The sequence below is a fragment of the Lissotriton helveticus genome, chromosome 1_1 (assembly GCF_964261635.1).
Source record: "Lissotriton helveticus chromosome 1_1, aLisHel1.1, whole genome shotgun sequence".
NCBI lineage: Eukaryota > Metazoa > Chordata > Amphibia > Caudata > Salamandridae > Lissotriton > Lissotriton helveticus.
This window is the reverse complement of record NC_136057.1, coordinates 1,742,006,515-1,742,018,149: the sequence shown is the minus strand read 5'-3', so window position 1 is coordinate 1,742,018,149 and position 11,635 is coordinate 1,742,006,515. Positions and strand designations below refer to the sequence as shown.

The window sequence follows — 11,635 nt, the reverse complement described above, 5'->3', positions numbered from 1 at the left end:
AGGACATTCTGGGGATGACTAATATGCCAAAACATTGTAGGATATTCATTTTTAAGTGCCCCAAACACCAAAGTAGAAATTGGGCAAAATTCACTATTTAAAAGCAGTTCTGCCATTCAGAGCAGCTTTCAAACTGCTCTTAGGCTTCAGTAAATGCACACATTAAGTATAACACAAATCGCTGACCTCTATACTGCTAGACAAGCACACTGCTTACAAATGTTAATAAATATAAAAACCCAGCATAAGTTATTTCTAAATTACTGGCAAACAGGAATGGAATAGGACTGCGTTTCAGCTATCAGTCTCCAGGGTCACTTTGAATTGGAAAAGACGCATGGAAAACCTTGCACACAAAATAGGACAGCTGGTAAAGGGTTAAAGGTCGAGTTCTGCATTTAGAAGTCTAGCAGGGCTCAGAGCAAGGTTTGCTTTGACACTTTTTTTTACAGCGCAGGGAGAGAAAGAGAAGTTTTGCTTCCTATTTTTTTTTTGGGCAAAAGCAAGTTTTTGTGCACTCATATGAACAGAAGGAAATATAATGGTATATGTGAGCTCTGATTAAGAGAATAGATCTGCCCTGTATACAGCACTAATGCTTTTAGTTTAAAGATTATTGTGCAACGGCTGAGATAATAAGGCAATGGGATTTAGTTTGAATTCATTCACCCTCCTGTTACAACTAGTATACTTGCTAAAGGGATTGGTTATTGATGTTTTTATAGCTAGCTACATGTGCTATTTACCTCCCAGAAGTGTGTCGGTGCCCCGCTGCCACAAATAGAAGTGGATAGTGTCGACAGAAGTAAAACCTGTTTCAGGTTTTCCTATTGTCGAAATGGGGGAAGGAGGCTAGCTCCTCTACAAATTAAGGGTAGGCAAATTTATGTTTTCTCTCTCTATCTCAATCTCTTTTGAGCCTGTCTAAGCTGTCTGTGAAACAGCCATGACACATTTAATTGGCTATTCAGTAATACGGTTTTAAAATTGTCAGCATTAATAAAATGAATATATAAATATGCTACGCTACTGCCCATACTGTCTGATGAAATTATGAAAGGATGAGTAGTCTAGATTGCTGTTCCCTTATTTGACCTTTAAGGGGAACTAGATGTGGGTAGTTTTTGTTCTAAAATTCTCAGGTGATAACACCATTATTACTAGCTAGTCTGTGCAAATAAACTGAAAGTCCTTATTAGAGCTGATGTTGCATAGTTTAAATCGTGAAAAGTAGAAGGCAGGAAAGACGCCCATGTGATCCTTAGCAAACATTTTTGAAGAAAATATTGTTCTATAGAAGTTTGTTTGTCACAACATGTTCTGCTGGAGAAAATGTACCCACTATATTGAAGTTTTTAGTTCTTTATGTAATAAGAATCCCTGTTAAATTAGCAGTTTTAGATTTTCCTGCTGCACCTATAATATGAGAGCATGGTCCTAAGCGTACAATGTAGGTGCTTTTATTAAGAGAAATCATTTTAGAAGTGTCTGCAGTCTTGTACAAGTAATGCAAAGTCTATGAGTAAAAATGTAGAACATTTCCTTTTTCTTGAGGGTCTTCAGATTAGTAATGTAGGAATACACAGATGTAAGGATTTAGGGTATGGCTGTATTAGTTTTCTCTTTTCCTCAGAATTTAGTAAATGAACACAGACTTCCTTAGCTGCTTCAAATAAGAGTAATAGGTCCAGGGTTTTTTACTCTTAGATAGATGAAGTGGTTCTTGGATACCTTGCTAATATATGGGGTGTCCCAAGACTAGGAAGAATTCTGAGACTATCCTCTCTGTTGATAGATTATTTCTGTGCCTTGTCCAAAGACATTTTGTTCTGTCAACCAATAGATATTTGTTGCCTTACAACCATTGCCAGAGGGGCCCGGACATCAGATCCAGCCTGGGGAGTCAGCACCAGTCCAGCTTGTAGCCAAGGTGAAGGTGACCAGCACAGGCGTTACTGTCAACTAGGACCTCAGTGAAGGCGGAAGCACTGGTATGTGAAGTGTGTACACCTGCCACTGTCTTGGGCAAAAGACGGGGTCACAAATCAGAAAGGAGAAATCGTGGGTCAAGTTTTTGATGCCCAGCTGAAAGTCACAGACCGACCAGAACGGTGAGGAGTTTTTTTTTTTGCTTGAGGTGACCCCTTGGGGTTGGCTTCAGAGATCCAAGCATCAGGCCTCTGAATCCTGGTCCCAAAGTGAATTCAAGTTTGAACCTTTGTTTGTTGATCAAGAGTGCCTGGGCATACTGGATAATGTGAGGCCCCAACAAAAGAACAGTGCGCCAATAGAGCAATACAGGAGTTAGGGAAGGAATTGAGTTTAGGGTACAGGTGCTGTGTCTCTGGTGCCTATGAGACTGAAGTGAAGAAAACTGGTGGACTGCCTGAGACACTGGACGGGATCGCTGAGGGCATTTGCCCTGGGGGTGATTGCCCTATCCTGAAAGAAGAGAAGTTTCCCTTGAAACTGGGCTGTGATTCTTGAGTTGCGAGTTGTGCAGCTCCACAGTGGAAACAACAAGAGCCTGCCTGTGAGGCTCAAACGGACACAGGGAGAAGACTCCCCTCTGGCTGGTTGTACAGCAGCTCCAATTTCCCCAAGGACTTCTTTTTTGTAAATAATGTAGCCCTTTGGACGTCCAATTTTTGAGGAGGAGCAGCCCTTTGCAGCTCCTCGTCCTAATTCCTATGACCCTGTTTGGTCCTCCTGGAGCCAGGATTATTTTTGAAAATATTAATTTATACTCTAGCCCTTATAAAAGGAACACTGCAAAAGTCTATTGAAAATGTTTTTATTAGATATGTACTGTTGGCTATTCTGAAATTGAAATGGATGGTCACTGAAACGCATAGGAGCCCTGAAAATGTTCTTTACATAGAACTGGACTACATGGTCCTAGGATTTGCTTTTTGCTTAGGGCTGGAGAAAATGTATAATTCAGTTTGTGATAATAGATCGGTTGACTGGGTGTGAGTGTTTGATTGGTTCAGATGCTCAGTCCATCACCACCCCATTTTGTACCACTTTGTTCGCCATAAGTTGGCAGGGTATGCTCAGATGTGAATCCCTTGCACACTTTGCCACTGGATTCAAGCAAGCCGGGCTGAAGACGGCTGAAATGCCAGAAACCGGTCCTCTGAAGCTTGTTTCCGGTCCAGGGAAGGCATGGCTTGGCAGTTCGGGCTGGACTGTTCCCATGAGGCACAGAGTCAGACTGATTTGCATATGGCCATGTCTGAACTGGGGTGGCAGAGTGGGCTAAAGAACGGTGATGGATTATACCCAGATCTGTTGACTGAGTGTGAGTGTTTGATTGGTTCAGATGCTCAGTCCATCACCACCCCCTTTTGTACCACCTAGTATATAACTGTCAGGCTATTCTTGCTGATGTAAGGAGATGTCTCTCCTCCCACTTTGAGCAAGCGCATTTTGTATAGTCATATTAGTCAGTAAGCATGCTGTTATGAGCTAGGACCTCCCCTTGGTTTTATGCGGACTATGTAAACCTATGCATATATAAGGCCCCTGTTCTCTGTACTTAGAATGCCTCCTACAGTGGCCTGAGGGTACTGTGTGACGTAGACCCCCTCATCTGAGGTTAATAAATATGATTTCTTTATATTACAGCTTCTGTGCCAATCTCTTCTTTGTTGGTTTAAAAGAACCAAGTGTATCTGTGAACCCATTAGGAGGTTTATATTTCTTCAGCAGGAATGGCCTTCCCATCTCTGTCAGAGTTGCGCAGCTAGTAGCCGTCCCGTCATTTCTCCCTGTTCATAAAGCATGCATTTCAACTTCTGTAACGCATACTCTGTATTGGCGGTAAAGAGGGTCCTGAGGGCTATGCGTGTCTTCTCAAGGCGTGTATCGGAAGGGCAGGTTTTGTAAGCACACGTGAGACAGGCTACATCTGCCTGTAGTGCCGGACGCTCCCCCCTCTGCTTGCTGGAAAGGGCTACATCTCTCATCAGCTGCCCCCGGACGGTCCCCTTCCCCGCCAACATTGTCAGGGCAGAGGCAACTGACCTATCATTGTTCTCCAGATAAGTATACACATTGCTTTAAGCGGAGACTTGCCCACTGGGTGGTTGTATTGGGATATGATGAGACACCAGAGCTTGCGAATTGGCTGCGACAGACCCAGATCAACCTCTAGGGGAATGATCAGAAAGTGCAACCTCTAATATTGAGGTCTTGTAGAGAATGGGAAGTAAAGGATGGGCCAACAGGAAAAATATCTAATTGTGATTGCCTACCATGAACCGGGGACCAAAAAGTTTAATCTCGGACCGTCTAATGTAATAGGTGCTATATGTAGCAAAGGCCATGATCAGCCCCAAAATCTCCTAGGAGGCCTCTATCCGCATTATTTGATACATTAATTGGACCGGCATGGTCTAAGACCACATCCCTGGCCAGGTTCCAATCCCCGCCTACCAGGATGTTGATGATATCTATCTCTGTCAATACTCAGGTGAGTTGAAGGAAGCCACGCTTTGAACCAGTGGGCGCATACACTGAACCTATGCATATTACCTTTCTGTTAATCTTTAATTTGGAGAACACATAACAACCCTCCACATCTACCAAAGTCTTAAGCACTACATCGGGGAAATGTTTTATGAATCAAGATGGATGCGCCACTCAACAAGTTCAAAATACTTACATGGTGGAAAGAAATTATTAAAACAAGCAAACTATGCAGAGTATTACTGATATTGCTAGGAAATTCCAAAGAGCTTAAACATCAGCTAGGAGGAACTGATCATACAGCACCACTGTCCCTTGCTTCCAAAACTATCTTCAGAGAAGCACATGTATAGGAACATTTTATTTATCTTTTTCCCAGCAATTAAATAAATTGATTGGCACAGCAAAGTGCCCCCCATAACAAGGATATGCAAATGACAATTTTAGTTCAAAAGCACATAAAACCAGTGAATAGGTACAATTTTAATGAGAATCTTGACAGGAAGATGTCCGTATCTGCATCGGCATACAATAAAATCATGTCTCGCCCTTCAGGTTGGTGGTTCTTAGACCACACTGCTGACAGACCACCTCAAACAGTTCATTTAACATTTGGGTCATATGCATTTTGCTTATGAAAGTCCTACATGTCAATGCCAAAGTCCTGGATGCACACCCATTTCAAAGGGAAGCACTGGCTTATGCTTTGATGACCAAACATCTTCCAGTATTACAGTCGTCCAAGTGCAGCAGTTGATGACACAGCACTGTAATACCAAATTCTTCCGCTCCAGGATGCATGGGTCAGTGATGTAGTGAAGGGGACAGTGGACAATCACAGATCAGACACTGCCTCCAACTTCCTCTCATGAAAGAAGCGGTGTGGCTGGCGTTTCCCAGTGTCCTTCTTACCAAAGTACGAGAGCATGGCAGCAGCCTTCTTCTTGGTCTCCCTATCGTCTTCCTCGTCGCTGTCATCCCTGCCCAGAGACCGGAAAAAAAGCCAAGTCAAAAAAACACATAGGCAGATGCTGAAAGCATATGCACTCCTGAGGGTGTGAATGTGCACTCAACTATGGGAAAGAATATCTCTTTGAGCCCTTCAGAAAATGGGGGTGCTGGATGTGGGGCAGGTGGAACATGTAGACTTTAAGTACTGGCCTTTTCAAACTGACCACCAATGTGTAAAACCAGACATGATGTAAATCACCACAGAAAGCCACAACTAACCAAAGGCCCTCCCATCTCACCCCACAAACATTTAAGAATAATTCAGAAGGTCCTAACACTTGACATTTTTAACTAAAAGAAAAAGGAAGGGGTGCTAGACTGGTACACAGTTCCGCTATTTGGTGGTTCATTCAAGAAAACAATCCATCTCGTATTACACAAAGGTGCCTCATTCTTTTTGACCAAAAACCTGCATAATTCTAATATAACTTGTGTAAAACTGCAGGAGACAGGAAATATGAATTTTGCCATTATGGACAAGATACAAATTGCAAAAAAGAAAAAATCCTACAGGGCCGATATGACCTGGTTAAATAGGTTTGAGGGTAATGACCTGGCTGCGCTACTCACCATGTAACATGCAGGTTAAAATTTACCAGCAGACGCAGGCATTAATTCTTCCAGGGTTGATAAGCCAAGCGCCACTGGTTGAAAGATGTAGCTTTAACAAAGTGGGAGAATCTTGCAAGATTATTTGCTATGTCATTTAGAACCAGTATGAGAAGGGCAGTTATCACATAGCTGGCCAGAGGAGCACAACTCAGAAGTTGTTTTCAACAAATCAAGGTCCAGTTTTCTGGTCGAAAACAAAAGATCATTATAGTCCAGCGCTAAAAAATGCCAGAGATCGGCTTTAATGCTTCGATGCACACGTTTCTTCACTCTTTACTGGTACAGGATTGAGAGCATAAAAGTATATTGACCTGGAGCAAACTAAACATACTTCAACTAACAAGCAAGAAACCTACTTGCTTGCCATATATTTTGACAAAAAGAATAGATACCTGCCTCCCCAATTATCGTTTAATTCCAAATTAGATAGGTATCAAAACAATCAACTGGGTACAACTGACCTCTGTATTACAATATTTAGAACTTTTAGGTACAGTTAAATCCTCTCACCTGGGCTACATTTCGATTTTGACGATTAAGATATAAGTAAACAGTACAGACCTACCCACATGGGCAGTAGAGCTTTTTACAGGAAACCAGATTACAGTACAATGAATGAATGAGTTAGGTTAACAGGGGAAAAACATGGTCAGCATTGAATCGAGAAGAGCAGAGACTGTCCGGGAGAAAGAATTTATTGATAACCTAAAGATAAGCATTTTCAAGTTCCTTCTGAAGCAGACAGTGTTCATTGGTCCTCAGGTCTTCAGGAAGGACATTCCATAGTCTAGAGGCCAAGCACAAGAAGGACCGGATCAATGTCTTAGATTTTATTTTCAGAATTTCCAGAATCAGGCGGTTGATTCCTAGTACTTCTCTTCACTCTGCAGGCCCCGAGTTTGGTTTTCAGATCGGTAGACAGAGAGGAGTATGGCTTTGTGGGTGATGCAAGCCATTTTAAAAGGAAACCTAGCATCTAAAGTAACAAACTGAGGTCTTTCGGGTGTGATCTTTTTTTCTGTACCTTGAACAAGTTGTGCAGCCATATGTGCCTGGCTATGGACATGATTATCCTCAGGAAGGCCTTCAAGTATGTCACTGAAGCCAACGAGGTTTGGACCGTGGTATCAAGATCATCGGGTGAGATATAGGGCTGGATTATCCAAAGAAGGCATAGTTGCAAACATGCAGTTTTGGTTCGATTGGAGATACATTTTTCCATGGATTTAGGCTAGTCAAGAGTGAAGCCTAAAGATTTAGCACAGGGTACCAGAGTTGATGTGAAGATGAGGTCAGTAAGATTCTGAAGCTAGAGTTGAATTGTGGTAGGAATGTTGTGAAGCAGGAGGAATTCAATTTTAGAGGGATTAAGTTTAAGGGAGAAGGTTTTCCATGAATAAACTTGAGGATGGAGTAATGGTTTGATATTCGGATACATGTTTGGTTGTCAGCTTAGAGGTGGAATGAAACTGCCCCTCTGTGAGGCAAAGGACCAAGGGGTTCCATGTAGAGAGTAAATAGAAGAGATAAGATAGATCACCCATTGAAATAAAGTGGGAGGAAGTGGGGGCTAAATTCGTACATTTTCACAAACAGATATGGAAGTGAGGAAGGACTGGAACCATGAGGACTGGTACCTCTATTCCCATTCCTGATTAGAGTAATTTTGTGAGAGTTGGGTAGTGTATTGTGTTGAAAGCTTCGGACAAGTTAAGCAGCACATCAGACACCCTTCATCATTCGAAGGGCTTCAATAATAATTTGAAGGGTGGCAGTTTCTGGGCTACACTTAAAGTGGAACAGAGACTGGTTGGTGATTCAAATGCCCTCTTTCATGGTGTTGCAATGAACCCAATATTTGTCTAATAATGAAAAAGGAGAAGCACAAGGACCCTTTTGAATTACAGGCTGATGACCTTACAGACTATTCGAAAAAAAAATTGTTTGAGGGCTTCTCTTACACCTAGAACCTTCAGCAAATAAGACAGGCCAAACTCAGTGTACTGAATGGATTAAGAACAGGTACTTATTCGGTTACCAATTTTTCCATTTAATCTAGTATGACAACTAAAGCATTTAAAGTGAAGGGACAGTCTATTTTTGCTATTTTGTAGACTATGGTACAGCCTTTGAGCTGAGTACCTTCGACCTATTAAGGGCAACATTGAGAAGAACTGGGCTAGACCAAAGACAACGGTAAGTTGTCTTATCAGAGACCCGCCTACAATATTCAGACACATGGGTGCAGGTTACACATTAGGAAACTCCATCACTTCTCAAAGAAAAATGTACACATTAACATCTTTAACAAGGCCATGCCATGGGGACTTCAGATCATACTACAGGGCCGTCAAATGCCAACTAGAATATTTAACCTGCATGATGCAGGCGGCTAGCAATTTAGGAGCCTCCCAGGCCTCTGCACGGAGAACCAGCACAGAGGCAGATATATTGGGATCATAGCCTGAATTTCCTGCATTTGCCTGCATGTTGATAGCGAACACTAATGATAGGAGGTTTGCCTTCTTCTGGAGGTGATTTACAACTGGAGCCTGTATTGAACAGCCTTCCATCGATGTAATGAAAGAAGGCCCCCCAAAAAACCTCCATTGGTTTGCTGTGACCATCACTTTGGTGAGCACTCGAGGGGCTCTGGCGAGTCCGAAAGGGAGCACTGCAAACTGAAAATACTCCTGGCACACTGCGGATCACAGGTAGTGCCTATGGGCCGGCAAGACGGGATATGGAAATAAACGTCCAGCATGTCCAATGTCGTCATTACATTTCTGGGGTCTATCGCTACAGGACATGGGGTAGCATAAATATCTTGAATTTGTCCTTCCATGGGGAGAAGTTGAAAGTGCGGAGATCTAAAATAGGATGAAGGCATATGTCCTCCTTCAACACCAGGAAGGAGCTGGAGTAACACCCAGCTTCTACTTCTGAAGCCGAACCCCTCTCTAAGGTCCTTTATGCTAAAAGGGCATGTACTTCTAGCTGCAAAACAGACAGGTAGGCATCTGTGGGCTATACAGCAAATATTGGATCACAGAAGGCTGGGAGACCTGTTGGGCTGGTGGCGGAGCAGGACGTTGGTAGTATTGGAAACGCCTACCGTAACTCGGAAAGCAGTGAAATTGCTGCTGTAACTGTCTCGGTGGGGCTAACCGGCCTATGGAATGTGCTGTGGTCCTGCTTCCATAAAATGGGCCAGGGGAAGTCTGCTTTCTTGCAAAAAAAAGTGAGAGCCATCACATGGCATTGCATCAGGGATGCTTGAACATCTTCAGAGAAGCCCAGAGACCTCACCAGGAGTGGCCCTGAAGTGTCACACTTGGACTCATCACTTGGACTGAGCAATCTGTCATGTTCATGCCTGAGCAAATATAAATTTAGCTGACCCATTGCCATCCTGTATAGCTTAGGTCAAGCACACCCAGAAGTCGTCTGGGTCTATTAGTAAGATTTGTGCCACTGCGCCCCCTAGGGCAATGGAATAGCAGCTTAGGAGCCAGCTGGCATTCTAGGATTGCTGGGCAGGAGTCGTGAAGGAAAAGATGCCCAAAAGTCTGTTCTCTTGGACTCCCAATCATGCAGAGTGGTGGGAAAGGAGTTGGTATTAAACTTACCGGTGGACACTTACACCACGAAACTCTCTGGCGTGGGATGTTGTGTAAGAAAGTCAGCCGCCCAGGGTCAGTCTACAGTGCTGAGCGGCCTGCTCATTACCTGGTGGTCACGAACATGATTTTGCCCAAGTACCCAACAGGCTGTCCTTGAGAGCCTCATTGAGTGGTAATACAAGTTCTGTAGGCATTTGATAAGGCTGGAGTATCCTGGTCAGAACATTAGTCTTCATCTACTTAGTAGGGAGTTGTTGACCTAGTACTTCTGCCACCCTCCACATAACGATAGGAAAGGAGGATTGTAGGAAGCTGGCGTTGGTTCTTTTCCACACCTTCAGATGCAGATCCACAGCTACTCCTTGGACTTTTGAAGAGCCTTTTTTGTGGAAGTTTTACCAGGAAATATTTCACCTCCAAAGACAGCAGGGTTCAAGCTGTGTATTCACGGGCACAAACAGATGTCTGTGAAAGATGCTCAGAAAGGAGACCTTTTCTGATACCACCATAAGCCAAAAACAATTTGCCCCCTTTGCAGATTTGATGGGTTCTCTGTAAGAGAAATTTGAGACATCGTTGGACGTCTAGAAAACGTAGGATTTTTCTGCAACTGTTTGAGGATTTGGGAAGAATGCCCCTAGAATCACTAGCTCGTTCAAGTGGATGTCTGACGGCACCTTAGGAACTAACTTATGATTTGTCGGAAGTATTACACTGACTGACTTTAATTGAAGGAAAGGTTCCTTAATGGTAAATGCCTGAAAGCCACTTACTCTTTTGGCAGATGTGAGAGTAACTAGAAGTGCAGTCTTCCAAGTAAGGTACTTCAATTCTGCCTTGTGAATGGGCTCTAATGGCGATTTCATGAGCTGTCCCAGCACCACATTCAGATATCACTATGGCGGAGCTTTTCTTACTGGAGGAAAAGTCCTAAATAGGCCCTTGAGAAATTGTTTTACAATTCGACTTGACCACAAAGAAGATGCTTTACTGGATCACCGAAACCTGGAAACTGCTGCCAAGTGCACTCTGATGGAATAATGAGTCAAGCCGGATCTTGCTAGGTGGAGTAGATATGGGAGGATGTGCTCCGGCGGTGATGAGAGCGGGTGGACCTTAGAGCCCACACCCCAATGGCAGAAGCATTTCCACTTGAGTTTACAAATCCCGCTGTGTGTGTCCACTCTTGCTTTAGCCAAGATTTCCCTGCAGGTTGACGGAATGTCTACCATGGAGGACTCATTGAAGCAGGCCGATGAGTGTTGGGATAGCGGGGTGGGATGATGGCTCATGGTCAGCAACATTGGTATCAGTTTGAGCTTGACATCAGGTTGTTCCCAGAAAAGCAGGAGCTCCGTGAACCACAACTGTCTAGGCCACTTGGGAGCTATAAGGAGAAGTCGGCGAGGTTCTCTCTTCAGTTTGCTGAGCACCCTTGGAATCAAGGGAAGAGCTTAAGCATAGATTCCTGACCAACTCATTGAAAAAGATCCCCCCACGATCCCTCTTGGGGATGGCAACTTGCAAAGAATGGGTGCAAAAGATGTCCTTGTCTTGTTCTCCTTCGTAACAATTAGGTCCAAGTTTGGCTTGCCCTACCGGTGGAAAAGACTGTCCAGAATGTACTGGACTAGCTCCCACTCGTGGTAAGGGATACTGGTCCTGCATAGAGAGTCTGCGAGGATGTTGGAAAACTCCTGGCACATGTTCTGCTTTGAGCAATATCCAATGTTGTAGAGCCCAGATCCAGATGTCTTACACCTGACGAGATAGTGCTGGTGAGCGTGTTCCCCCGCGCTTGTTGAGATAAAACATACTAGTGGCATTGTCAGTGCATATGAGCACCAATGACTGCTTGGATGAGAATTAATTTTAGCGCTAAGGCGATAGCCTTGAGCTCCAGCTGATTGATGTGC

At 43.7% G+C, this 11,635-nt stretch overlaps 1 protein-coding gene across 1 annotated transcript in view; it reads right to left on the bottom strand.

Moving 5' to 3' along the window:
- Positions 1–4,819: 4,819 nt before the first annotated feature.
- Positions 4,820–11,635, bottom strand: part of RNASEH2A (ribonuclease H2 subunit A) — a 100,625-nt gene continuing 93,809 nt past the window's right edge. The window contains exon 8 of the mRNA XM_078689232.1: positions 4,820–5,453. Coding sequence (XP_078545358.1) covers positions 5,309–5,453 — 145 coding nt within the window. The 3' untranslated portion in view covers positions 4,820–5,308. The remainder of the gene's footprint in view (positions 5,454–11,635) is intronic.